The sequence below is a fragment of the Abramis brama genome (genome assembly GCF_963993115.1).
Source record: "Abramis brama genome assembly, chromosome: 17".
In the NCBI taxonomy this organism is placed as follows: Eukaryota; Metazoa; Chordata; class Actinopteri; order Cypriniformes; family Leuciscidae; genus Abramis; species Abramis brama.
The window spans coordinates 35894034-35919552 of NC_139979.1; the positions used below are offsets into that span (position 1 = coordinate 35894034).

Genomic DNA, 25519 nt, shown 5'->3' on the forward strand with positions numbered 1-25519 from the left:
AGCCTGTTACAGTAGCCACGCCCCTAACCCTCAGCCTGTTACAGTAGCCACGCCCCAACCCTCAGCCTGTTACAGTAGCCACGCCCCTAACCTCAGCCTGTTACAGTAGCCACGCCCCTAACCTCAGCCTGTTACAGTAGCCACGCCCCTAACCTCAGCCTGTTACAGTAGCCACGCCCCTAACCCTCAGCCTGTTACAGTAGCCACGCCCCAACCCTCAGCCTGTTACAGTAGCCACTCCCCTAACCCTCAGCCTGTTACAGTAGCCACGCCCCAACCCTCAGCCTATTACAGAAGCCACGCCCCAACCCTCAGCCTGTTACAGTAGCCACTCCCCTAACCCTCAGCCTGTTACAGTAGCCACGCCCCTAACCCTCAGCCTGTTACAGTAGCCACGCCCCAACCCTCAGCCTGTTACAGTAGCCACGCCCCTAACCCTCAGCCTGTTACAGTAGCCACGCCCCAACCCTCAGCCTATTACAGTAGCCACGCCCATAACCCTCAGCCTGTTACAGTAGCCACGCCCCTAACCTCAGCCGGTTACAGTAGCCACGCCCCAACCCTCAGCCTGTTACAGTAGCCACGCCCCTAACCCTCAGCATGTTACAGTAGCCACGGCCCTAACCCTCAGCATGTTACAGTACTCTACAGTACTACACGAACTCCCCTGTCATTACTGATAGATGTGTGTAGCGGTGCGTGAGCTGGACCTGACGTGCTGCTTAAGGTGACTCGACTTCTTGTAGGCTTTGCTGCAGAATCCACACTTATACGGCCGCTCGTTCTCCACGATGTCCAGATACTGCTGCAGGGCAGCCCGAGAGCTCTGGTTCTGCACCAGTCCTGCGGGACACACAACACACACACACACACACACGACACACACACCACACACACACACACACGACACACACACACGACACACACACACACACACACACACACAAAACACACACACACCACACACACGACACACACACACACACACACACCACACACACACACACACAAACACACACGACACACACACACACACACACACACACACAAACAAGACACGTCACGACACACACACAAAACACACAAAACAACACACACAACACATTAGATCAGTAAGACTTCAGGGCTGCCCAGAGTGATTTGTGTATTAAGCTGTCTCACATTACAACAATTACAACAATTACAGTGACATACAGGCAAACCAAACATTATTCAGACACCAGAGACCATTTCTGATATGTTTCATCTAATATTATCACATGGAATAGATGTTGATGCCGTTGAAATTCTGCAGCAGAGCGATGACATCTCAGATCATTATCTAGTCTCCTGTAAACTTCATTTAGCCAAGGCTGCAAACTCGAAGAGAGGGGCGGAGCTGTCAACTGATCACCACCTGGTGGTGAGTTGGATCCGATGGCAGGGGAGGAAGCTGGACAGACTCGGCAGACCCAAACGTACTGTGAGGGTCTGTTGGGAACGTTTGGCCGAATCTCCTGTCAGAGAGATCTTCAACTCCCACCTCCGGCAGAGCTTCGACCAGATCCCGAGGGAGTCTGGAGATATTGAGTCCGAGTGGACCATGTTCTCCACCTCCATTGTCAACGCGGCCACTCGGAGCTGTGGCCGTAAGGTCTCCGGTGCCTGTCGAGGCGGCAATCCCCGAACCCGGTGGTGGACACCGGAAGTAAGGGATGCCGTCAAGCTGAAGAAGGAGTCCTATCAGGCCTGGCTGGCTTGTGGGACTCCTGAGGCAGCTGATGGGTACCGGCAGGCCAAGCGGACTGCAGCCTGGGTGGTTGTGGAGGCAAAAACTCGGGCCTGGGAGGAGTTCGGTGAGGCCATGGAGAAGGACTATCGGTCGGCCTCGAAGAGATTCTGGCAAACCGTCCGGCGCCTCAGGAGGGGGAAGCAGTGCCCTACCAACGCTGTTTACAGTAGAGGTGGGCAGCTGTTGACCTCGACTGGGGATATCACCGGACGGTGGAAGGAATACTTCGAGGATCTCCTCAATCCCGCCGTCACGTCTTCCAGTGAGGAAGCAGAGGCTGAGGGCTCGGAGGCGGACTTGTCCATCACCCAAGCTGAAGTCACAGAGGGAGTCAAGAAGCTCTTCGGTGGCAAGGCACCGGGGGGTGGATGAGATCCGCCCTGAGTACCTCAAGTCTCTGGATGTTGTGGGGCTGTCTTGGCTGACACGCCTCTGCAGCATCGCGTGGCATTCGGGGACAGTGCCTTTGGACTGGCAGACCGGGGTGGTGGTCCCTCTTTTCAAGAAGGGGGACCGGAGGGTGTGCTCCAACTATAGGGAGATTACACTTCTCAGCCTCCCTGGGAAAGTCTATGCCAGGGTACTGGAGAGGAGAATCCGGCCGATAGCAGAACCTCGGATTCAGGAGGAACAGTGTGGTTTTCGTCCCGGTCGTGGAACACTGGACCAGCTCTATACCCTCTACAGGGTGCTGGAGGGTTCATGGGAGTTTGCCCAACCAATCCACATGTGCTTTGTGGATTTGGAGAAGGCATTCGACTGTGTCCCTCGTGGCATCTTGTGGAGGGTGCTCTGGGAGTATGGGGTTCGGGGCCCTTTGCTAAGGGCTATCCGGTCCCTGTGCGACCGGAGCAGGAGCTTGGTTCGCATTGCCGGCAGTAAGTCAGACTTGTTCCCGGTGCATGTTGGACTCCGGCAGGGCTGCCCTTTGTCGCCGGTTCTGTTCATAATTTTTATGGACAGAATTTCTAGGCGCAGCCAGGGGCCGGAGGGGGTCAGGTTTGGGGACCACACGATTTCATCTCTGCTCTTTGCGGATGATGTTGTCGTGCTGGCCTCATCAAACCAGGACCTCCAGCATGCGCTGGGACGGTTTGCAGCCGAGTGTGAAGCGGCTGGGATGAGAATCAGCACCTCCAAATCCGAGGCCATGGTTCTCAGTCGGAAAAGGGTGGTTTGCCCGCTTCAGGTTGGTGGAGAGCTCCTGCCTCAAGTGGAGGAGTTCAAGTATCTTGGGGTCTCGTTCACGATTGAGGGAAGGATGGAACGGGAGATTGACAGACGGATCGGTGCAGCTTCTGCAGTAATGCGGTCGGTGTACCGGTCTGTCGTGGTGAAGAAGGAGCTGAGCCGCAAGGCGAAGCTCTCGATTTACCGGTCAATCTACGTTCCTACTCTCACCTATGGTCATGAGCTTTGGGTCATGACCGAAAGGACAAGATCCCAGATACAAGCGGCCGAAATGAGCTTTCTCCGTAGGGTGGCTGGGCGATCCCTTAGAGATAGGGTGAGAAGCTTGGTCACTCGGGAGGAGCTCAGAGTAGAGCCGCTGCTCCTCCACATCGAGAGGGGTCAGTTGAGGTGGCTCGGGCATCTTTTCCGGATGCCTCCTGGACGCCTTCCCGGGAAGGTGTTCCGGGCATGTCCCACCGGGAGGAGACCCCGGGGAAGACCTAGGACACGCTGGAGAGACTATGTCTCCCGGCTGGCCTGGGAACGCCTCGGTGTCCCCCCGGAAGAGCTGGAGGAAGTGTCTAGGGAGAGGGAAGTCTGGGCATCCCTGCTTAGACTGCTGCCCCCGCGACCCGGTCCCGGATAAGCGGTAGAAGATGGATGGATGGATGGATGATTAAACCGCTTGTTAAAAAAACGCAACTTGATCCTACAGAATTAGTCAATTACAGGCCGATCTCGAATCTGCCTTTTCTGTCAAAGATACTAGAAAAGGCGTTATCCTCACAACTGTGTTCCTTTCTTGAAAGAAATGATATCTGCGAGATATTCCAGTCAGGATTTAGACCGTACCATAGTACTGAGACTGCTCTCGTTAGAGTCACAAATGATTTGCTCTTATCATCCGATCGTGGTTGTATCTCTCTATTAGTGTTACTCGATCTTAGTGCTGCATTTGACACTATCGACCACAACGTTCTTTTAAATAGACTCGAAAATTATGTTGGCATTAGTGGAATTGCACTAGCATGGTTTAAATCATACTTATCTGACCGTTATCAGTTTGTAGCAGTAAATGAAGAGATGTCTTATTGATCACAAGTTCAGTATGGCGTACCACAAGGCTCAGTACTAGGACCGCTGCTGTTCACTCTGTACATGCTACCCTTAGGAGATATCATTAGGAATCATGGAATTAGCTTTCACTGTTATGCTGATGATACTCAGCTGTATATTTCTTCAAAACCTAACGAAACTTACCAATTCACAAAATTAACGGAATGCATAGCGGATATAAAAAACTGGATGACTCGTAATTTCCTACTTCTAAACTGAAAAAACAGAGATTCTAATTATTGGACAAAAAACTTCCTCACGTAATAATCTAGAATACTGTCTAACACTTGATGGCTGCTCTGTTAAGTCTTCGTTGTCGGTTAGGAACCTGGGTGTGTGTGTGTGTGTGTGTGTGTGTGTGTGTGTGTGTGCTCTTTGATACCAATCTTTCATTTGAAAGTCACGTGTCTAGTATCTGTAAAACTGCATTTTTCCATCTTAAAAATATATCTAAATTACGTCATATGCTCTCATTGACAAATGCGGAACAGTTAGTTAATGCGTTCATGACCTCAAGGCTAGATTACTGTAATGCTCTACTGGGTGGTTGCCCTGCACGCTTAATAAACAAACTACAGCTGGTCCAAAACGCAGCAGCTCGAGTTCTTACCAGAACCAGGAAGTATGACCATATTAGCCCGGTTCTGTCAACACTGCACTGGCTCCCAATTAAACATCGCATCAATTTTAAAATATTGCCGATCACTTACAAAGCACTAAATGGTTTAGCTCCGCAGTGCTTGAGTGAGCTCTTAACGCATTATAGTCCTTCACGTCTATTGCAATCTCAAAATTCCGGCCAGTTAATAATACCTAGAATATCAAAATCGACTACTGGCAGTAGATCTTGGGGTCTCGTTCACGAGTGAGGGAAGGATGGAACGGGAGATTGACAGACGGATCGGTGCAGCTTCTGCAGTAATGCGGTCGGTGTACCGGTCTGTCGTGGTGAAGAAGGAGCTGAGCCGCAAGGCGAAGCTCTCGATTTACCGGTCAATCTACGTTCCTACTCTCACCTATGGTCATGAGCTTTGGGTCATGACCGAAAGGACAAGATCCCAGATACAAGCGGCCGAAATGAGCTTTCTCCGTAGGGTGGCTGGGCGATCCCTTAGAGATAGGGTGAGAAGCTTGGTCACTCGGGAGGAGCTCAGAGTAGAGCCGCTGCTCCTCCACATCGAGAGGGGTCAGTTGAGGTGGCTCGGGCATCTTTTCCGGATGCCTCCTGGACGCAAAATTAACGGAATGCATAGCTGATATAAAAAACTGGATGACTCGTAATTTCCTACTTCTAAACTGAAAAAACAGAGATTCTAATTATTGGACAAAAAACTTCCTCACGTAATAATCTAGAATACTGTCTAACACTTGATGGCTGCTCTGTTAAGTCTTCGTTGTCGGTCAGGAACCTGGGTGTGTGTGTGTGTGTGTGTGTGTGTGTGTGTGTGTGTGTGTGTGTGTGTGTGTGTGTGCTCTTTGATACCAATCTTTCATTTGAAAGTCACGTGTCTAGTATCTGTAAAACTGCATTTTTCCATCTTAAAAATATATCTAAATTACGTCATATGCTCTCATTGACAAATGCGGAACAGTTAGTTAATGCGTTCATGACCTCAAGGCTAGATTACTGTAATGCTCTACTGGGTGGTTGCCCTGCACGCTTAATAAACAAACTACAGCTGGTCCAAAACGCAGCAGCTCGAGTTCTTACCAGAACCAGGAAGTATGACCATATTAGCCCGGTTCTGTCAACACTGCACTGGCTCCCAATTAAACATCGCATCAATTTTAAAATATTGCCGATCACTTACAAAGCACTAAATGGTTTAGCTCCGCAGTGCTTGAGCGAGCTCTTAACGCATTATAGTCCTTCACGTCTATTGCAATCTCAAAATTCCGGCCAGTTAATAATACCTAGAATATCAAAATCGACTACTGGCAGTAGATCCTTCTCCTATTTAGCACCAAAACTCTGGAACAGTCTTCCTAACATTGTCCGGGAAGCAGACACACTCTGTCAGTTCAAAGCCAGATTAAAGACACATCTCTTTGACCTAGCATACACATAATACATTATAGACTTCTATAATTCCATATTAGGCTGCATAGATTAGGATCAGATCCAGATCAGATGGTGGATCTGCACCTGGACCTAACCATGACGCATCCTGAAGTGCCAGCCTCATCAGCCCTGTGAAGGCCTCATCGACACGACCAATCTGACCTCTGACCTGTAATGCTGCCTGGATCATAATCATACACTGTTCGCTTGTTGGCCAGAGGAGAACTGAGCGACTGAGTCTGGGTTCTCCCAAGGTTTTTTTCTCCATTCTGTCTCTGATGGAGTTTTGGTTCCTTGCCACTGTTGCCTTGGCTTTTGGCTTGCTTAGTTGGGGACATTTAATATTCAACATTATTGATCTGCCTTATTATGGGTGGATGATGATGCAATTTTCTTCTAGAAACAAACTTTGTTGTATTATTTACATGTTATCAATGTGAAGCTGCTTTGATACAATCTGTATTGTAAAAAGCGCTATATAAATAAAGGTGACTTGACTTGACTTGACCTGACTTTCACTAGTGTGTGCAGGACACTATAGTTCATTTCTGTAAGTGAGGAGAGCAAAATAAAGTAAACTGTGAGATATTATACCCAGAAATTCTTCATACAGTGACTACCAGTGACATTTATAAACATTTGGGGCCAGAAATTATTCGGACACTTTGAGCTGATCATGTTTTGCTGAAGTGTGTTTTCTTTAATTGCTAATGCTCTTTTTACACACAGACTGAACACAATGAAGCATTGCTTGGTGATCTAAACTGGTATTATCTAATTGTGTAGTTAAATTTAACAGCTCACAGATATTCAACATAATTCATGTGTGAGACAGTCTAACAGAAGGACGGACAAAACCAGTCAAATATCAACTGAGTTCTGCTCATATTTTATTACCATTCTCTAAACTATAGCGAATAAACTGTGATAATGTGAGAAATGTTGAAGGTGTCTGAGTAAATGTTGGTTTGACTGTGTGTGTGTGTGTGTGTGTGTGTGTGTGTGTGTGCGAGCTCTTCTGCAGAGCGGTGGTCTCCTACCCATGTCTGTGATGAGGATGGGCTCCTGCAGAGGGATGTCCGGCAAGGGCAGGTTGCTCCGGGACACTCGCGTCTTGTGGGGTTTTCGGGGGTACTTGTGTTTCTTGTGGTGGATGCTCTTGAAGTGAGAGGTGATGTGAGTCTTCCTGTGGCCTGATGTCCGGAAGAACTTCTCGCAGTGAGGACAGGGGAACGGCCGGACACCTGAGGAAGGCAGATGCACATCACAAGACATTTATTCCCAAATAAAAGAATGTGCAGATTTACTCCTTCACCTGTTTTCATGTTCTGATCTGGCAGCGGTTGAAAAAAAAAAAGTAAGCTTTGGTTTGTTTGCTGTTTGTTAAGCCTTTAAAGAGGACCTATTCTGCCCTTTTCTTAAAGTCCTGTAGTTTTCAGGCTCTACTAGAACAGGTTTTCCTGCTTGAATGTTGATTATTCTCCTCATATTCTCCATTGTTGCAGCTCCTCTCTTCCCAGTCTGTCAGTAACTTTAGTTCTGTCTCTATGAAGCCCCTCCTTCTGAAAAGCACACTGTGCTCTGATTGGTCGGCTGGAGCAGCAGTGTGTTGTGATTGGTCGAGCGCTTCGAGCGTGTTTGGGAAATGTCCCGCCCCTTACCATAACCGCCAGTTTCTACAATAGACTGTAATGAAATATGGGCGTAGTGTGCGTGACATCACCCGTAGCGTTTCTGAAGCCCAAAGTGGGCGGAGCCGGCCGTCGCCATCTTGGCAGCGTCACTCCTGGATAAACGAAAATGGGCAAAGAGCCGGATTATCTGAGGTGACGTGGAGCTAACGCTAGCAGACAAACGGCTAGTAGTGACATCAGTGGCAATCCAGCTGTCACTCAAGTGGCCACGCCCTTAATTATGCAGAACTTTAAGGCTTAATATAATTTAAACGGATGAGTTGTAAAATAATTAACCCGCCTCACAGTCGTCATGAAGGGCAAATTTAGCAATATAGACCAAAACCACTTTTAGTACCAGACTGTAAATGTGTTTATTTCTGCTGTAAAGTTTGGCATTTTAACATGGAGGTCTATGGGACCGAGTCTCTTCTGCAGCCGGCCTCTAGTGGCCAGTGGATGAACTGCAGTTTAATCACTTCCATTATAGATTCGAGAGAGAACGCAAGGTTGCCGCTTGGATCACACACATGATATCAGGAAGCAGCGTAATACACACATGATATCAGGAAGCAGCGTAATACACACATGATATCAGGAAGCAGCGTAATACGCACATGATATCAGGAAGCAGCGTAATACGCACATGATATCAGGAAGCAGCGTAATACGCACATGATATCAGGAAGCAGCGTAATACACACATGACGTAAATCGAGTTTCTCTCCCACTTCTGCTAGTTTACTGACATCTCTTATCCTGTGCGAACTGGCCATTAACATTACAGACGTCCTGTGGTAAAATTACCATTGTGAAGCTAATCCCGTCCGAATAGTGTGTGTCAGTCAGAGTGTGTGTTCTCACCGGTGTGCAGACGCTGATGGACCTTCATGTGTGTGTCAGTCAGAGTGTGTGTCAGTCAGAGTGTGTGTTCTCACCGGTGTGCAGACGCTGATGGACCTTCATGTGTGTGTCAGTCAGAGTGTGTGTCAGTCAGAGTGTGTGTTCTCACCGGTGTGCAGACGCTGATGGACCTTCATGTGTGTGTCAGTAAGAGTGTGTGTGGACCTTCATGTGTGTGTCAGTAAGAGTGTGTGTGGACCTTCATGTGTGTGTCAGTCAGTGTGTGTGTCAGTAAGAGTGTGTGTTCTCACCGGTGTGCAGACGCTGATGGACCTTCATGTGTGTGTCAGTAAGAGTGTGTGTGGACCTTCATGTGTGTGTCAGTCAGTGTGTGTGTCAGTAAGAGTGTGTGTTCTCACCGGTGTGCAGGCGCTGATGGACCTTCATGTGTGTGTCAGTAAGAGTGTGTGTGGACCTTCATGTGTGTGTCAGTCAGTGTGTGTGTCAGTAAGAGTGTGTGTTCTCACCGGTGTGCAGACGCTGATGGACCTTCATGTGTGTGTCAGTCAGTGTGTGTGTCAGTAAGAGTGTGTGTTCTCACCGGTGTGCAGACGCTGATGGACCTTCATGTGTGTGTCAGTAAGAGTGTGTGTGGACCTTCATGTGTGTGTCAGTCAGTGTGTGTGTCAGTTAGAGTGTGTGTTCTCACCGGTGTGCAGGCGCTGATGGACCTTCATGTGTGTGTCAGTAAGAGTGTGTGTGGACCTTCATGTGTGTGTCAGTCAGTGTGTGTGTCAGTTAGAGTGTGTGTTCTCACCGGTGTGCAGACGCTGATGGACCTTCATGTGTGTGTCAGTAAGAGTGTGTGTGGACCTTCATGTGTGTGTCAGTCAGTATGTGTGTCAGTAAGAGTGTGTGTTCTCACCGGTGTGCAGGCGCTGATGGACCTTCATGTGTGTGTCAGTAAGAGTGTGTGTGGACCTTCATGTGTGTGTCAGTCAGTATGTGTGTCAGTCAGAGTGTGTGTGGACCTTCATGTGTGTGTCAGTCAGTATGTGTGTCAGTAAGAGTGTGTGTGGACCTTCATGTGTGTGTCAGTCAGTGTGTGTGTCAGTTAGAGTGTGTGTTCTCACCGGTGTGCAGACGCTGATGGACCTTCATGTGTGTGTCAGTAAGAGTGTGTGTGGACCTTCATGTGTGTGTCAGTCAGTGTGTGTGTCAGTTAGAGTGTGTGTTCTCACCGGTGTGCAGGCGCTGATGGACCTTCATGTGTGTGTCAGTAAGAGTGTGTGTGGACCTTCATGTGTGTGTCAGTCAGTGTGTGTGTCAGTAAGAGTGTGTGTGTCAGTAAGAGTGTGTGTTCTCACCGGTGTGCAGGCGCTGATGGACCTTCATGTGTGTGTCAGTCAGTGTGTGTGTCAGTAAGAGTGTGTGTGGACCTTCATGTGTGTGTCAGTCAGTATGTGTGTCAGTAAGAGTGTGTGTTCTCACCGGTGTGCAGGCGCTGATGGACCTTCATGTGTGTGTCAGTAAGAGTGTGCGTGGACCTTCATGTGTGTGTCAGTCAGTGTGTGTGTCAGTAAGAGTGTGTGTTCTCACCGGTGTGCAGATGCTGATGGACCTTCATGTGTGTGTCAGTAAGAGTGTGTGTGGACCTTCATGTGTGTGTCAGTCAGTGTGTGTGTCAGTAAGAGTGTGTGTTCTCACCGGTGTGCAGGCGCTGATGGACCTTCATGTGTGTGTCAGTCAGTGTGTGTGTCAGTAAGAGTGTGTGTTCTCACCGGTGTGCAGATGCTGATGGACCTTCATGTGTGTGTCAGTAAGAGTGTGTGTGGACCTTCATGTGTGTGTCAGTCAGTGTGTGTGTCAGTAAGAGTGTGTGTGTCAGTAAGAGTGTGTGTTCTCACCGGTGTGCAGGCGCTGATGGACCTTCATGTGTGTGTCAGTCAGTGTGTGTGTCAGTAAGAGTGTGTGTTCTCACCGGTGTGCAGGCGCTGATGGACCTTCATGTGTGTGTCAGTCAGTGTGTGTGTCAGTAAGAGTGTGTGTTCTCACCGGTGTGCAGACGCTGATGGACCTTCATGTGTGTGTCAGTAAGAGTGTGTGTGGACCTTCATGTGTGTGTCAGTCAGTGTGTGTGTCAGTAAGAGTGTGTGTTCTCACCGGTGTGCAGACGCTGATGGACCTTCATGTGTGTGTCAGTAAGAGTGTGTGTGGACCTTCATGTGTGTGTCAGTAAGAGTGTGTGTGGACCTTCATGTGTGTGTCAGTCAGTATGTGTGTCAGTAAGAGTGTGTGTTCTCACCGGTGTGCAGACGCTGATGGACCTTCATGTGTGTGTCAGTCAGTGTGTGTGTCAGTAAGAGTGTGTGTTCTCACCGGTGTGCAGGCGCTGATGGACCTTCATGTGTGTGTCAGTCAGTGTGTGTGTCAGTAAGAGTGTGTGTTCTCACCGGTGTGCAGACGCTGATGGACCTTCATGTGTGTGTCAGTAAGAGTGTGTGTGGACCTTCATGTGTGTGTCAGTCAGTGTGTGTGTCAGTAAGAGTGTGTGTTCTCACCGGTGTGCAGACGCTGATGGACCTTCATGTGTGTGTCAGTAAGAGTGTGTGTGGACCTTCATGTGTGTGTCAGTCAGTATGTGTGTCAGTCAGAGTGTGTGTTCTCACCGGTGTGCAGATGCTGATGGACCTTCATGTGTGTGTCAGTAAGAGTGTGTGTGGACCTTCATGTGTGTGTCAGTCAGTATGTGTGTCAGTAAGAGTGTGTGTTCTCACCGGTGTGCAGACGCTGATGGACCTTCATGTGTGTGTCAGTAAGAGTGTGTGTGGACCTTCATGTGTGTGTCAGTCAGTATGTGTGTCAGTAAGAGTGTGTGTTCTCACCGGTGTGCAGATGCTGATGGACCTTCATGTGTGTGTCAGTAAGAGTGTGTGTGGACCTTCATGTGTGTGTCAGTCAGTGTGTGTGTCAGTCAGAGTGTGTGTTCTCACCGGTGTGCAGGCGCTGATGGACCTTCATGTGTGTGTCAGTCAGTGTGTGTGTCAGTCAGAGTGTGTGTTCTCACCGGTGTGCAGACGCTGATGGACCTTCATGTGTGTGTCAGTAAGAGTGTGTGTGGACCTTCATGTGTGTGTCAGTCAGTGTGTGTGTCAGTAAGAGTGTGTGTTCTCACCGGTGTGCAGATGCTGATGGACCTTCATGTGTGTGTCAGTAAGAGTGTGTGTGGACCTTCATGTGTGTGTCAGTCAGTGTGTGTGTCAGTAAGAGTGTGTGTTCTCACCGGTGTGCAGACGCTGATGGACCTTCATGTGTGTGTCAGTCAGTATGTGTGTCAGTCAGAGTGTGTGTTCTCACCGGTGTGCAGATGCTGATGGACCTTCATGTGTGTGTCAGTCAGTGTGTGTGTCAGTAAGAGTGTGTGTTCTCACCGGTGTGCAGGCGCTGATGGACCTTCATGTGTGTGTCAGTAAGAGTGTGTGTGGACCTTCATGTGTGTGTCAGTCAGTGTGTGTGTCAGTAAGAGTGTGTGTTCTCACCGGTGTGCAGACGCTGATGGACCTTCATGTGTGTGTCAGTAAGAGTGTGTGTGGACCTTCATGTGTGTGTCAGTCAGTGTGTGTGTCAGTAAGAGTGTGTGTTCTCACCGGTGTGCAGACGCTGATGGACCTTCATGTGTGTGTCAGTAAGAGTGTGTGTGGACCTTCATGTGTGTGTCAGTCAGTGTGTGTGTCAGTAAGAGTGTGTGTTCTCACCGGTGTGCAGATGCTGATGGACCTTCATGTGTGTGTCAGTAAGAGTGTGTGTGGACCTTCATGTGTGTGTCAGTCAGTGTGTGTGTCAGTAAGAGTGTGTGTTCTCACCGGTGTGCAGACGCTGATGGACCTTCATGTGTGTGTCAGTAAGAGTGTGTGTGGACCTTCATGTGTGTGTCAGTCAGTGTGTGTGTCAGTCAGAGTGTGTGTTCTCACCGGTGTGCAGATGCTGATGGACCTTCATGTGTGTGTCAGTAAGAGTGTGTGTGGACCTTCATGTGTGTGTCAGTCAGTGTGTGTGTCAGTAAGAGTGTGTGTTCTCACCGGTGTGCAGACGCTGATGGACCTTCATGTGTGTGTCAGTAAGAGTGTGTGTGGACCTTCATGTGTGTGTCAGTCAGTGTGTGTGTCAGTCAGAGTGTGTGTTCTCACCGGTGTGCAGACGCTGATGGACCTTCATGTGTGTGTCAGTAAGAGTGTGTGTGGACCTTCATGTGTGTGTCAGTCAGTGTGTGTGTCAGTAAGAGTGTGTGTTCTCACCGGTGTGCAGACGCTGATGGACCTTCATGTGTGTGTCAGTAAGAGTGTGTGTGGACCTTCATGTGTGTGTCAGTCAGTGTGTGTGTCAGTCAGAGTGTGTGTTCTCACCGGTGTGCAGATGCTGATGGACCTTCATGTGTGTGTCAGTAAGAGTGTGTGTGGACCTTCATGTGTGTGTCAGTCAGTGTGTGTGTCAGTAAGAGTGTGTGTTCTCACCGGTGTGCAGACGCTGATGGACCTTCATGTGTGTGTCAGTAAGAGTGTGTGTGGACCTTCATGTGTGTGTCAGTCAGTGTGTGTGTCAGTCAGAGTGTGTGTTCTCACCGGTGTGCAGGCGCTGATGGACCTTCATGTGTGTGTCAGTCAGTGTGTGTGTCAGTCAGAGTGTGTGTTCTCACCGGTGTGCAGGCGCTGATGGACCTTCATGTGTGTGTCAGTAAGAGTGTGTGTGGACCTTCATGTGTGTGTCAGTCAGTGTGTGTGTCAGTAAGAGTGTGTGTTCTCACCGGTGTGCAGACGCTGATGGACCTTCATGTGTGTGTCAGTAAGAGTGTGTGTGGACCTTCATGTGTGTGTCAGTCAGTGTGTGTGTCAGTCAGAGTGTGTGTTCTCACCGGTGTGCAGACGCTGATGGACCTTCATGTGTGTGTCAGTCAGTATGTGTGTCAGTAAGAGTGTGTGTTCTCACCGGTGTGCAGATGCTGATGGACCTTCATGTGTGTGTCAGTAAGAGTGTGTGTGGACCTTCATGTGTGTGTCAGTCAGTGTGTGTGTCAGTAAGAGTGTGTGTTCTCACCGGTGTGCAGGCGCTGATGGACCTTCATGTGTGTGTCAGTCAGTATGTGTGTCAGTAAGAGTGTGTGTTCTCACCGGTGTGCAGACGCTGATGGACCTTCATGTGTGTGTCAGTAAGAGTGTGTGTGGACCTTCATGTGTGTGTCAGTCAGTGTGTGTGTCAGTCAGAGTGTGTGTTCTCACCGGTGTGCAGACGCTGATGGACCTTCATGTGTGTGTCAGTCAGTATGTGTGTCAGTAAGAGTGTGTGTTCTCACCGGTGTGCAGATGCTGATGGACCTTCATGTGTGTGTCAGTAAGAGTGTGTGTGGACCTTCATGTGTGTGTCAGTCAGTGTGTGTGTCAGTAAGAGTGTGTGTTCTCACCGGTGTGCAGATGCTGATGGACCTTCATGTGTGTGTCAGTAAGAGTGTGTGTGGACCTTCATGTGTGTGTCAGTCAGTATGTGTGTCAGTAAGAGTGTGTGTTCTCACCGGTGTGCAGATGCTGATGGACCTTCATGTGTGTGTCAGTAAGAGTGTGTGTGGACCTTCATGTGTGTGTCAGTCAGTGTGTGTGTCAGTAAGAGTGTGTGTTCTCACCGGTGTGCAGGCGCTGATGGACCTTCATGTGTGTGTCAGTCAGTGTGTGTGTCAGTAAGAGTGTGTGTTCTCACCGGTGTGCAGATGCTGATGGACCTTCATGTGTGTGTCAGTAAGAGTGTGTGTGGACCTTCATGTGTGTGTCAGTCAGTGTGTGTGTCAGTTAGAGTGTGTGTTCTCACCGGTGTGCAGGCGCTGATGGACCTTCATGTGTGTGTCAGTAAGAGTGTGTGTGGACCTTCATGTGTGTGTCAGTCAGTGTGTGTGTCAGTAAGAGTGTGTGTTCTCACCGGTGTGCAGACGCTGATGGACCTTCATGCTCCCCGACGTGGAGAAGCACTTCATGCAGTACGGGCACTCGAAGGCCTTGACCCCGCTGTGGATCTTCATGTGAGCGGTCAGCGTGCTCTTGACGGCGAAGGCCCGGAAGCACTGCTTGCACTTGTAGGGCTTCTCGTGTGTGTGGATGCGGATGTGGCGCACCAGATCGCTGGGCTTCTTGAACTCTTTAGAGCAGTACGGACATCCGTGCCACCGAACCCCGTTCTCCTGCCGGATGGTGCCTGAGAACAAGACCACGCTTACTGATCATCACATGACTCCAGGAACTGATCATCACATGACTTCATCACATGACTAGCATACCGAGCATCTGCGGAGGCTTTTTGATGATGCTTCTCTTCTCCTTCTTGAGGACGGTGTCAGTCATGAGTATTCTGGAGGGCGTGGGTCCATCTCCAGCTGAGGTCGGGACGAGCGTGTCCATCTGGAGCTTCTCTGATCCGCCGGGAGCGTCCGGATGAACTGGGATCTCAGTCAGTCCACTGTTCTCCAGAGCTTGCTGGGAAAACACCACAAAGCCTCATGAACTGCATTTCTAAATCACTTCAGAAAGATGCACTTTTATGATGGACAGATGCACTTTTATGATGGACAGATGCACTTTTATCATGGACAGATGCACTTTTATGATGGACAGATGCACTTTTATGATGGACAGATGCACTTTTATCATGGATAGATGCACTTTTATGATGGACAGATGCACTTTTATGATGGATAGATGCACTTTTATGATGGACAGGTGCACTTTTATGATGGACAGATGCACTTTTATGATGGACAGATGCACTTTTATGATGGATAGATGCACTTTTATCATGGACAGATGCACTTTTATGATGGACAGATGCACTTTTATGATGGACAGATGCACTTTTATGATGGACAGATGCACTTTTATCATGGATAGATGCACTTTTATGATGGACAGATGCACTTTTATGATGGACAGGTGCACTTTTATGATGGACAGGTGCACTTTTATGATGGACAGGTGCACTTTTATGATGGACAGGTGCACTTTTATGATGGACAGGTGCACTTTTATGATGGACAGGTGCACTTTTATCATGGATAGATGCACTTTTATGATGGACAGATGCACTTTTATCATGGATAGATGCACTTTTATGATGGACAGATGCACTTTTATGATGGATAGATGCACTTTTATGATGGACAGGTGCACTTTTATGATGGACAGATGCACTTTTATGATGGACAGATGCACTTTTATGATGGATAGATGCACTTTTATCATGGACAGATGCACTTTTATGATGGACAGATGCACTTTTATGATGGACAGATGCACTTTTATGATGGACAGATGCACTTTTATCATGGATAGATGCACTTTTATGATGGACAGATGCACTTTTATGATGGACAGGTGCACTTTTATGATGGACAGGTGCACTTTTATGATGGACAGGTGCACTTTTATGATGGACAGGTGCACTTTTATGATGGACAGGTGCACTTTTATCATGGATAGATGCACTTTTATGATGGACAGATGCACTTTTATGATGGATAGATGCACTTTTATGATGGACAGGTGCACTTTTATGATGGACAGATGCACTTTTATGATGGACAGGTGCACTTTTATGATGGACAGGTGCACTTTTATGATGGACAGGTGCACTTTTATGATGGACAGGTGCACTTTTATGATGGACAGGTGCACTTTTATGATGGATAGATGCACTTTTATCATGGATAGATGCACTTTTATGACGGACAGATGATAGATGCACTTTTATGACGGACAGATGACAGATGCACTTTTATCATGGATAGATGCACTTTTATGACGGACAGATGACAGATGCACTTTTATCATGGATAGATGCACTTTTATGACGGACAGATGATAGATGCAGTTTTATGATGGACAGATGCACTTTTATGATGGATAGATGCACTTTTATCATGGATAGATGCACTTTTATGATGGACAGATGATAGATGCAGTTTTATGATGGATAGATGCACTTTTATGATGGACAGATGATAGATGCAGTTTTATGATGGATAGATGCACTTTTATGATGGACAGATGATAGATGCAGTTTTATGATGGATAGATGCAATTTTATGATGATAGATGCACTTTTATCATGGATAGATGCACTTTTATCATGGATAGATGCAATTTAATGATGGACAGATGCACTTTTATCATGGATAGATGCACTTTTATGATGGATAGATGCACTTTTATCATGGATAGATGCACTTTTATGATGGACAGATGCACTTTTATCATGGATAGATGCACTTTTATGATGGATAGATGCACTTTTATCATGGATAGATGCACTTTTATCATGGATAGATGCACTTTTATCATGGATAGATGCACTTTTATGATGGATAGATGCACTTTTATGATGGATAGATGCACTTTTATGATGGACAGATGCACTTTTATCATGGATAGATGCACTTTTATGATGGACAGATGCACTTTTATGATGGACAGGTGCACTTTTATGATGGACAGGTGCACTTTTATGATGGACAGGTGCACTTTTATGATGGACAGGTGCACTTTTATGATGGACAGGTGCACTTTTATCATGGATAGATGCACTTTTATGATGGACAGATGCACTTTTATGATGGATAGATGCACTTTTATGATGGACAGGTGCACTTTTATGATGGACAGATGCACTTTTATGATGGACAGGTGCACTTTTATGATGGACAGGTGCACTTTTATGATGGACAGGTGCACTTTTATGATGGACAGGTGCACTTTTATGATGGACAGGTGCACTTTTATGATGGATAGATGCACTTTTATCATGGATAGATGCACTTTTATGACGGACAGATGATAGATGCACTTTTATGACGGACAGATGACAGATGCACTTTTATCATGGATAGATGCACTTTTATGACGGACAGATGACAGATGCACTTTTATCATGGATAGATGCACTTTTATGACGGACAGATGATAGATGCAGTTTTATGATGGACAGATGCACTTTTATGATGGATAGATGCACTTTTATCATGGATAGATGCACTTTTATGATGGACAGATGATAGATGCAGTTTTATGATGGATAGATGCACTTTTATGATGGACAGATGATAGATGCAGTTTTATGATGGATAGATGCACTTTTATGATGGACAGATGATAGATGCAGTTTTATGATGGATAGATGCAATTTTATGATGATAGATGCACTTTTATCATGGATAGATGCACTTTTATCATGGATAGATGCAATTTAATGATGGACAGATGCACTTTTATCATGGATAGATGCACTTTTATGATGGATAGATGCACTTTTATCATGGATAGATGCACTTTTATGATGGACAGATGCACTTTTATCATGGATAGATGCACTTTTATGATGGATAGATGCACTTTTATCATGGATAGATGCACTTTTATCATGGATAGATGCACTTTTATCATGGATAGATGCACTTTTATGATGGATAGATGCACTTTTATCATGGATAGATGCAATTTTATGATGGATAGATGCACTTTTATCATGGACAGATGCACTTTTATGATGGATAGATGCACTTTTATGATGGATAGATGCACTTTTATGATGGACAGATGCACTTTTATCATGGATAGATGCACTTTCATGATGGACAGATGCACTTTTATGGACTTCAAAACAGAAATGGCCATTATACATAGTGCCATTATAAAGCTTGAAAGAGCCAGGACATTTTTAATATAACTCTGATTGTGTTCGTCTGAAAGAAGAATGTCATATTCACCTAGGATGGCTTGAGGGAGAGTAAATCATGGGCTAATTTTCATTTTTGGGTGAACTATCCCTTTAAGGGGGCGTGTCTCCTTTAAGACTTTGATGTAAATGCCCACTGTTATGATTGGGTGACATCTCTCTCTCTCACTGGGACAGGTGTTGTACCTGTAGGATGTCCTGGTTGATGGGCGTGCCGATGGCCTGTCCAGGGGGAGGAGCCTGAGCGCTGTCTGAAGTCACATGGTCCGAGAGCTCCAGCAGCTGCTGGATGACATCAGTCACGCCCTCTGACCCCTCGGGACCCTCGGGACCCTGATCAACCCTGGCATTCCCCTTCTGAACAACACAGGAACACAGAGGCAGACTTCACAGGTGAGCTGCTGGTGTACATGAGATCAACACGCTTTTCACACTACAGTTAAACCTGGGTTAGGAAGGGATATAATACAATTTCAAGTAAGGTGAGAAAGAATATAATGGAAAATATTCCATTAAAGAGGATCTATTATGCCTTGATGATGTGTTTGGTCTCTACTAGAACAGGTTTTCCTGCTTGAATGTTGATTATTCTCCTCATATTCTCCATTGTTGCGGCTCCTGTCTTCCCAGTCTGTCAGTAGCGCTCTGTTTACTTCCTGTCTCTATGAAGCCCCTCCTTCTGAAAAGCACACTGTGCTCTGATTGGTCAGCTGGAGCAGTGTGTTGTGATTGGTCGAGTACTTTAAGTGTGTTTGGGAAATGTCCCGCCCCTTACCATAACCGGCAGTTTAACACACTACTAACCAACTCAACCAGGCCCCGCCCCTTTATTCTGCACATGAATTATTATAATGAGGAATATTGTGACGTGTTCCCGGGAGAAACTCAAGACTACAATGGAGGCGTTTCAGGAGTTCAGAAACACTAACACTGATATAGAGAAGAACTGGAGCTTCTTCATGATCACACAGCAACATTACACACTAAACACAGATGCTGTATTCAGTGAATCCTCTTTAGGGAGGAGATTACCTCAGACTGATCTCACCTGTGCTGCTGGCTCCTCCACCTCCATTACTGAGATGTGCATTTTGCTGATGTGAGCGTTGAGGCTGCCAAGCTTCTTATAGACGCAGCTACAGTCCAAACAGCGGAAGAGTTGAGCACCGGACGTCTGAAACACAGATCTCGTCAGCAAGAGTCCCACTCCAGCGAAGTGTAAACCAGTTAGTATTATGATGTTGGCAAATATAAAACGAACCAACATTGTGATTATTGCAGTGATTTTATTTGGCCATTAACTTTCCTAAAAACATTGCCAGCAGACTCTTTCCACATCGAACGAGAAGTATAAGTGTCAGACGATATATGATAGAGATGATTTAAATAGGTAAATGTACATCATTTTGACCCGGGGGGAAAATGTAAATTAAAAAATAAAAATAAAAATTGAGTGTTCATCAAAGGGGTCCAAGACCACAGGACTTTTGTCACACCTGAATCACGAATACACAAACTTTTTTTATTTTTTTTATGGATTCGAGGAGTTTTGTGCCATCTACAGTCATGAAATATCATCTTATATTATTATATTTCCACTAGAGGTCTGTAAAGACTCCCGATGTAAGATATTTAGAGCTGCATTAAAAAGGTTATGCATGAAATTGTGAGGTTGAAAGAATGCGAGGAATGTGCTTAAATTTTTATTTATTTTTTATTTATCGATCAAATCTACTAATTTAAAGGTAAATAAAATAATAAAAATAATAAAAACTTGCATAGAAAAAATATTATCAAAATGAAATGAAATATCATGACAAAAAAACACGTAAGCATAATTTTAGGGCCACACACACATGCTGATGGGCTGCAGGAATGCTGGGTAATGCAGAAGTGTTACCTGAGAGTGGACTCTCTGCACGTGTGAGTGCAGGTTCCCCTTCTGGGAGAAGGACGCGGGACACAGCACACACAGGTGAGGCTTCTCTCCGGTGTGCCGACCCATGTGTGTCTGCAGCACCACCTTCTGGTTAAACGCCTTCCCACAGTGAGAACACTTATACGGCCTCTCACCTGCAGCACAGGAACACACACACAGGCTCAGACACACACACACACACAGCAGAATACACACACACACATGCTCAGACACACACACACACACACACACACACAGCAGAATACACACACACACAGGCTCAGACACACACACACACACACACACACACACACAGCAGAATACACACACACACATGCTCAGACACACACACACACACACACACACAGCAGAATACACACACACACATGCTCAGACACACACACACACACACACAGCAGAATACACACACACACAGGCTCAGACACACACACACACACACAGCAGAATACACACACACACACACACACACCTGTGTGGATGCGTATGTGCCGCACGAGCTGGCTGGGCTTCACACACACACACACACACACACACACACACACAGACACACACACACACACACACACACACACCTGTGTGGATGCGTATGTGCCGCACGAGCTGGCTGGGCTTCACACACACACACACACACACACACACACACAGCAGAATACACACACACACATGCTCAGACACACACACACACACACACAGCAGAATACAGACACACACACAGGCTCACACACACACACACACACACACCTGTGTGGATGCGTATGTGCCGCACGAGCTGGCTGGGCTTCACACACACACACACACACACACACACACACACACACACCTGTGTGGATGCGTATGTGCCGCACGAGCTGGCTGGGCTTCACACACACACACACACACACACACACACACACACACAGACACACACACACCTGTGTGGATGCGTATGTGCCGCACGAGCTGGCTGGGCTTCACACACACACACACACACACACACACACACACACCTGTGTAGATGCGTATGGGCCGCACGAGCTGGCTGGGCTTCACACACACACACACACACACACACACACACACACAGACACACACACACACACACACACACACCTGTGTGGATGCGTATGGGCCGCACGAGCTGGCTGGGCTTCACACACACACACACACACACACACACACACAGACACACACACACACACACACACCTGTGTGGATGCGTATGTGCCGCACGAGCTGGCTGGGCTTCACACACACACACACACACACACACACACACACACACACACACACACCTGTGTGGATGCGTATGTGCCGCACGAGCTGGCTGGGCTTCACACACACACACACACACACACACACAGACACACACACACACACACACACCTGTGTGGATGCGTATGTGCCGCACGAGCTGGCTGGGCTTCACACACACACACACACACACACACACCTGTGTGGATGCGTATGGGCCGCACGAGCTGGCTGGGCTTCACACACACACACACACACACACACAAACACACAGACACACACACACACACACACACACACACCTGTGTGGATGCGTATGGGCCGCACGAGCTGGCTGGGCTTCACACACACACACACACACACACACACACACAGACACACACACACACACACACACCTGTGTGGATGCGTATGTGCCGCACGAGCTGGCTGGGCTTCACACACACACACACACACACACACACCTGTGTGGATGCGTATGTGCCGCACGAGCTGGCTGGGCTTCACACACACACACACACACACACACACACACACACACACACACACACCTGTGTGGATGCGTATGTGCCGCACGAGCTGGCTGGGCTTCTTGAAGGTCTTCCCGCAGTGGTGGCAGATGTTCTTGAATCCTCTGCGGTCGATGTTCTTGTAGTTCCTGGAGCTCGTCAGGATCGGCCTGACGATAATGGAGGATCAGAGAGTGAGCAGCAGCAGCGGCGGCACACACAGGACATCAGCAGTGATCTGGACATGACCTGAGCTGAGTTTAGGGCACATGCTGTTCTCTTCCTAGCAGATGTTGAGACTGGTGTGTGCGATTCTCAGTTGTTTCGGATATGATGCACAGATTTTACGTGTAACCATTTATAAAGTCGGCAAGTGTGTGATGTCGAGTGTTTTCAAATTTGCTAAGATTTTTACAGTCGTGTCATGTGTCCCTGCCTTCTTTTAAAAGAAGCATTCAGAACACAAGTTTTACAATTATTATTTACACAAAGGACTCGCTCATCCCTAAAAGTTTAGTTCGTGCAAAAATGAAAACGAAACGATAACTTCCGATCTTCCCGATGTTCACCAAACTCATTTGAACAAATCTTTTACACTGCATGAACTGTGTCTGCATGCAGAAGTGCTGCGGGAACCTTTGTCTTTTGCACACACCTGGTCTTGGCGTGGCTCCTCAGGTGCTCGCGGAGCTGGCTGTGCGTGGGGAACTCTCGGCCGCAGGTCCTGCAGGAGTGTGTGCTGCTCCCGCTGAGCTCCTGCCGGTGCTCCTCCAGATGCACAGAGAGCTGACTCTGCAGGATGAACTCGTCTCCACACTCCGAGCACAGGAAGTTCTGGCGACACAGAGCACACGCCACTGATGATGATGATGAAGAAGAGATCAGGTAACCAAAGTTTCAGGTCCTCAAGAAGCTTCCAGTGGAAGTACAGTGAGGAAAATAAGTATTTGAACACCCTGCTATTTTGCAAGTTCTCCCACTTAGAAATCATGGAGGGGTCTGAAATTGTCATCGTAGGTGCATGTCCACTGTGAGAGACATAATCTAAAAAAAAAAATCCAGAAATCACAATGTATGATTTTTTAACTATTTATTTGTATGATACAGCTGCAAATAAGTATTTGAACACCTGAGAAAATCAATGTTAATATTTGGTACAGTAGCCTTTGTTTGCAATTACAGAGGTCAAACGTTTCCTGTAGTTTTTCACCAGGTTTGCACACACTGCAGGAGGGATTCTGGCCCACTCCTCCACACAGATCTTCTCTAGATCAGTCGGGTTTCTGGGCTGTCGCTGAGAAACACGGAGTTTGAGCTCCCTCCAAAGATTCTCTATTGGGTTTAGGTCTGGAGACTGGCTAGGCCACGCCAGAACCTTGATATGCTTCTTACAGAGCCACTCCTTGGTTATCCTGGCTGTGTGCTTCGGGTCATTGTCATGTTGGAAGACCCAGCCTCGACCAATCTTCAATGCTCTAACTGAGGGAAGGAGGTTGTTCCCCAAAATCTCACAATACATGGCCCCGGTCATCCTCTCCTTAATACAGTGCAGTCGCCCTGTCCCATGTGCAGAAAAACACCCCCAAAGCATGGTGCTACCACCCCCATGCTTCACAGTAGGGATGGTGTTCTTGGGGTGGTACTCATCATTCTTCTTCCTCCAAACACGTTTAGTGGAATTATGACCAAAAAGTTATATTTTGGTCTCATCTGACCACATGACTTTCTCCCATGATCTTCTGGATCATCCAAATGGTCATTGGCAAACTTAAGACGGGCCTTGACATGTGCTGGTTTAAGCAGGGGAACCTTCCGTGCCATGCATGATTTCAAACCATGACGTCTTAGTGTATTACCAACAGTAACCTTGGAAACGGTGGTCCCAGCTCTTTTCAGGTCATTGACCAGCTCCTCCCGTGTAGTTCTGGGCTGATTTCTCACCTTTCTTAGGATCATTGAGACCCCACGAGGTGAGATCTTGCATGGAGCCCCAGTCCGAGGGAGATTGACAGTCATGTTTAGCTTCTTCCATTTTCTAATGATTGCTCCAACAGTGGACCTTTTTTCACCAAGCTGCTTGGCAATTTCCCCGTAGCCCTTTCCAGCCTTGTGGAGGTGTACAATTTTGTCTCTAGTGTCTTTGGACAGCTCTTTGGTCTTGGCCATGTTAGTAGTTGGATTCTTACTGATTGTATGGGGTGGACAGGTGTCTTTATGCAGCTAACGACCTCAAACAGGTGCATCTAATTTAGGATAATAAATGGAGTGGAGGTGGACATTTTAAAGGCAGACTAACAGGTCTTTGAGGGTCAGAATTCTAGCTGATAGACAGGTGTTCAAATACTTATTTGCAGCTGTATCATACAAATAAATAGTAAAAAAATCATATATTGTGATTTCTGGATTTTTTTTTTTAGATTATGTCTCTCACAGTGGACATGCACCTACGATGACAATTTCAGACCCCTCTATGATTTCCAAGTGGGAGAACTTGCAAAATAGCAGGGTGTTCAAATACTTATTTTCCTCACTGTAATTAACCCTCATCCTTTTTTGTGTTAAATTGAGTGTTGATCGGAGGGGTCCAAGACCCCAGGACTTTTGTCGCACTTGAGCCACGAATACACTTTTTTTTATGGATTCGAGGAGTTTTGTGGTTGAAATTTAGTAACAAATCCTTCCATCTCGGGTCAATCTAACCCCCTTATGAATGAATGGACTGCGAGAAATGCTTCAGTACACATAGAAAAACCTAAAAATGCTCAAAGTTCAAATTAAAAATGCTAAAACTTTACCAAAAAGTTATTTTATAATGTCTACTTGTGTATCTGTATGCACACTGAAGGAAAACTGACTTTATGACCCAGAGGAACAGCTCGTTTGCTCCACATAGAGATATAAGGCCATCTAGAGTCACGAAATATCATGATATATTATTATTTTCCACACGAGGTCTGCAAAGACACCCGATGTAAGATATTTAGAGCTGCATTAAAAGGGTTATGCATGAAATTGTGAGCTATTTTGAATTTAAGTTGAAAGAATGTGAGGAATGTGCTTAATTTACTAACTTACAATTTATTTATTATTTATTGATCAAATCTAGAAATTTAAAGGTAAATTGCATTAAAAAACATAAAAAATGAAAAAATGAAGAAAAAAAACATAATAATAATTATGGATCATTATATGGCTTTGGGTCATTTTGACCCTCAAGGGAAGGATTTGCTACAGAACAGGAGGAAGATGAAGCTACTGACCTCTTCTTTCTCATGGACCATGACATGAGCCTTCAGACTGGCCACTCTGGAGAACTTCTTGTGGCACACGGGGCATTTGGCCTCGCTGGTGGCGTGAGTGGATTTGTGAAGGTTGAGATTGTACTCCACATTAAAGGACACCGGACACTGGTCACACCGATACGGCTGCGTGCAGGACAAG

The 25519-nt window shown here is 46.9% G+C and overlaps 1 protein-coding gene across 5 annotated transcripts in view; it reads right to left on the reverse strand.

The window, feature by feature from the left end:
* The window catches only part of znf236 (zinc finger protein 236), a 92517-nt gene that overhangs the window by 58074 nt on the left and 8924 nt on the right, over positions 1-25519 (reverse strand). For 2 of the 5 annotated variants that reach the window (XM_084088202.1, XM_084088199.1), the window contains exons 3-12: positions 25339-25503; positions 22734-22912; positions 22121-22248; positions 20301-20473; positions 19449-19574; positions 18587-18757; positions 14955-15150; positions 14600-14872; positions 7163-7366; positions 711-843 (exon numbers count right to left, since the gene is read on the reverse strand). In XM_084088202.1, the coding sequence (XP_083944328.1) occupies positions 711-843; positions 7163-7366; positions 14600-14872; positions 14955-15150; positions 18587-18757; positions 19449-19574; positions 20301-20473; positions 22121-22248; positions 22734-22912; positions 25339-25503 (1748 nt within the window). Of the gene's footprint in view, positions 1-710; positions 844-7162; positions 7367-10129; positions 10152-14491; positions 14514-14599; positions 14873-14954; positions 15151-18586; positions 18758-19448; positions 19575-20300; positions 20474-20808; positions 20844-22120; positions 22249-22733; positions 22913-25338; positions 25504-25519 lie in introns of those variants that run through there. The other 3 variants (XM_084088201.1, XM_084088200.1, XM_084088203.1) reach the window with 3 other exon arrangements.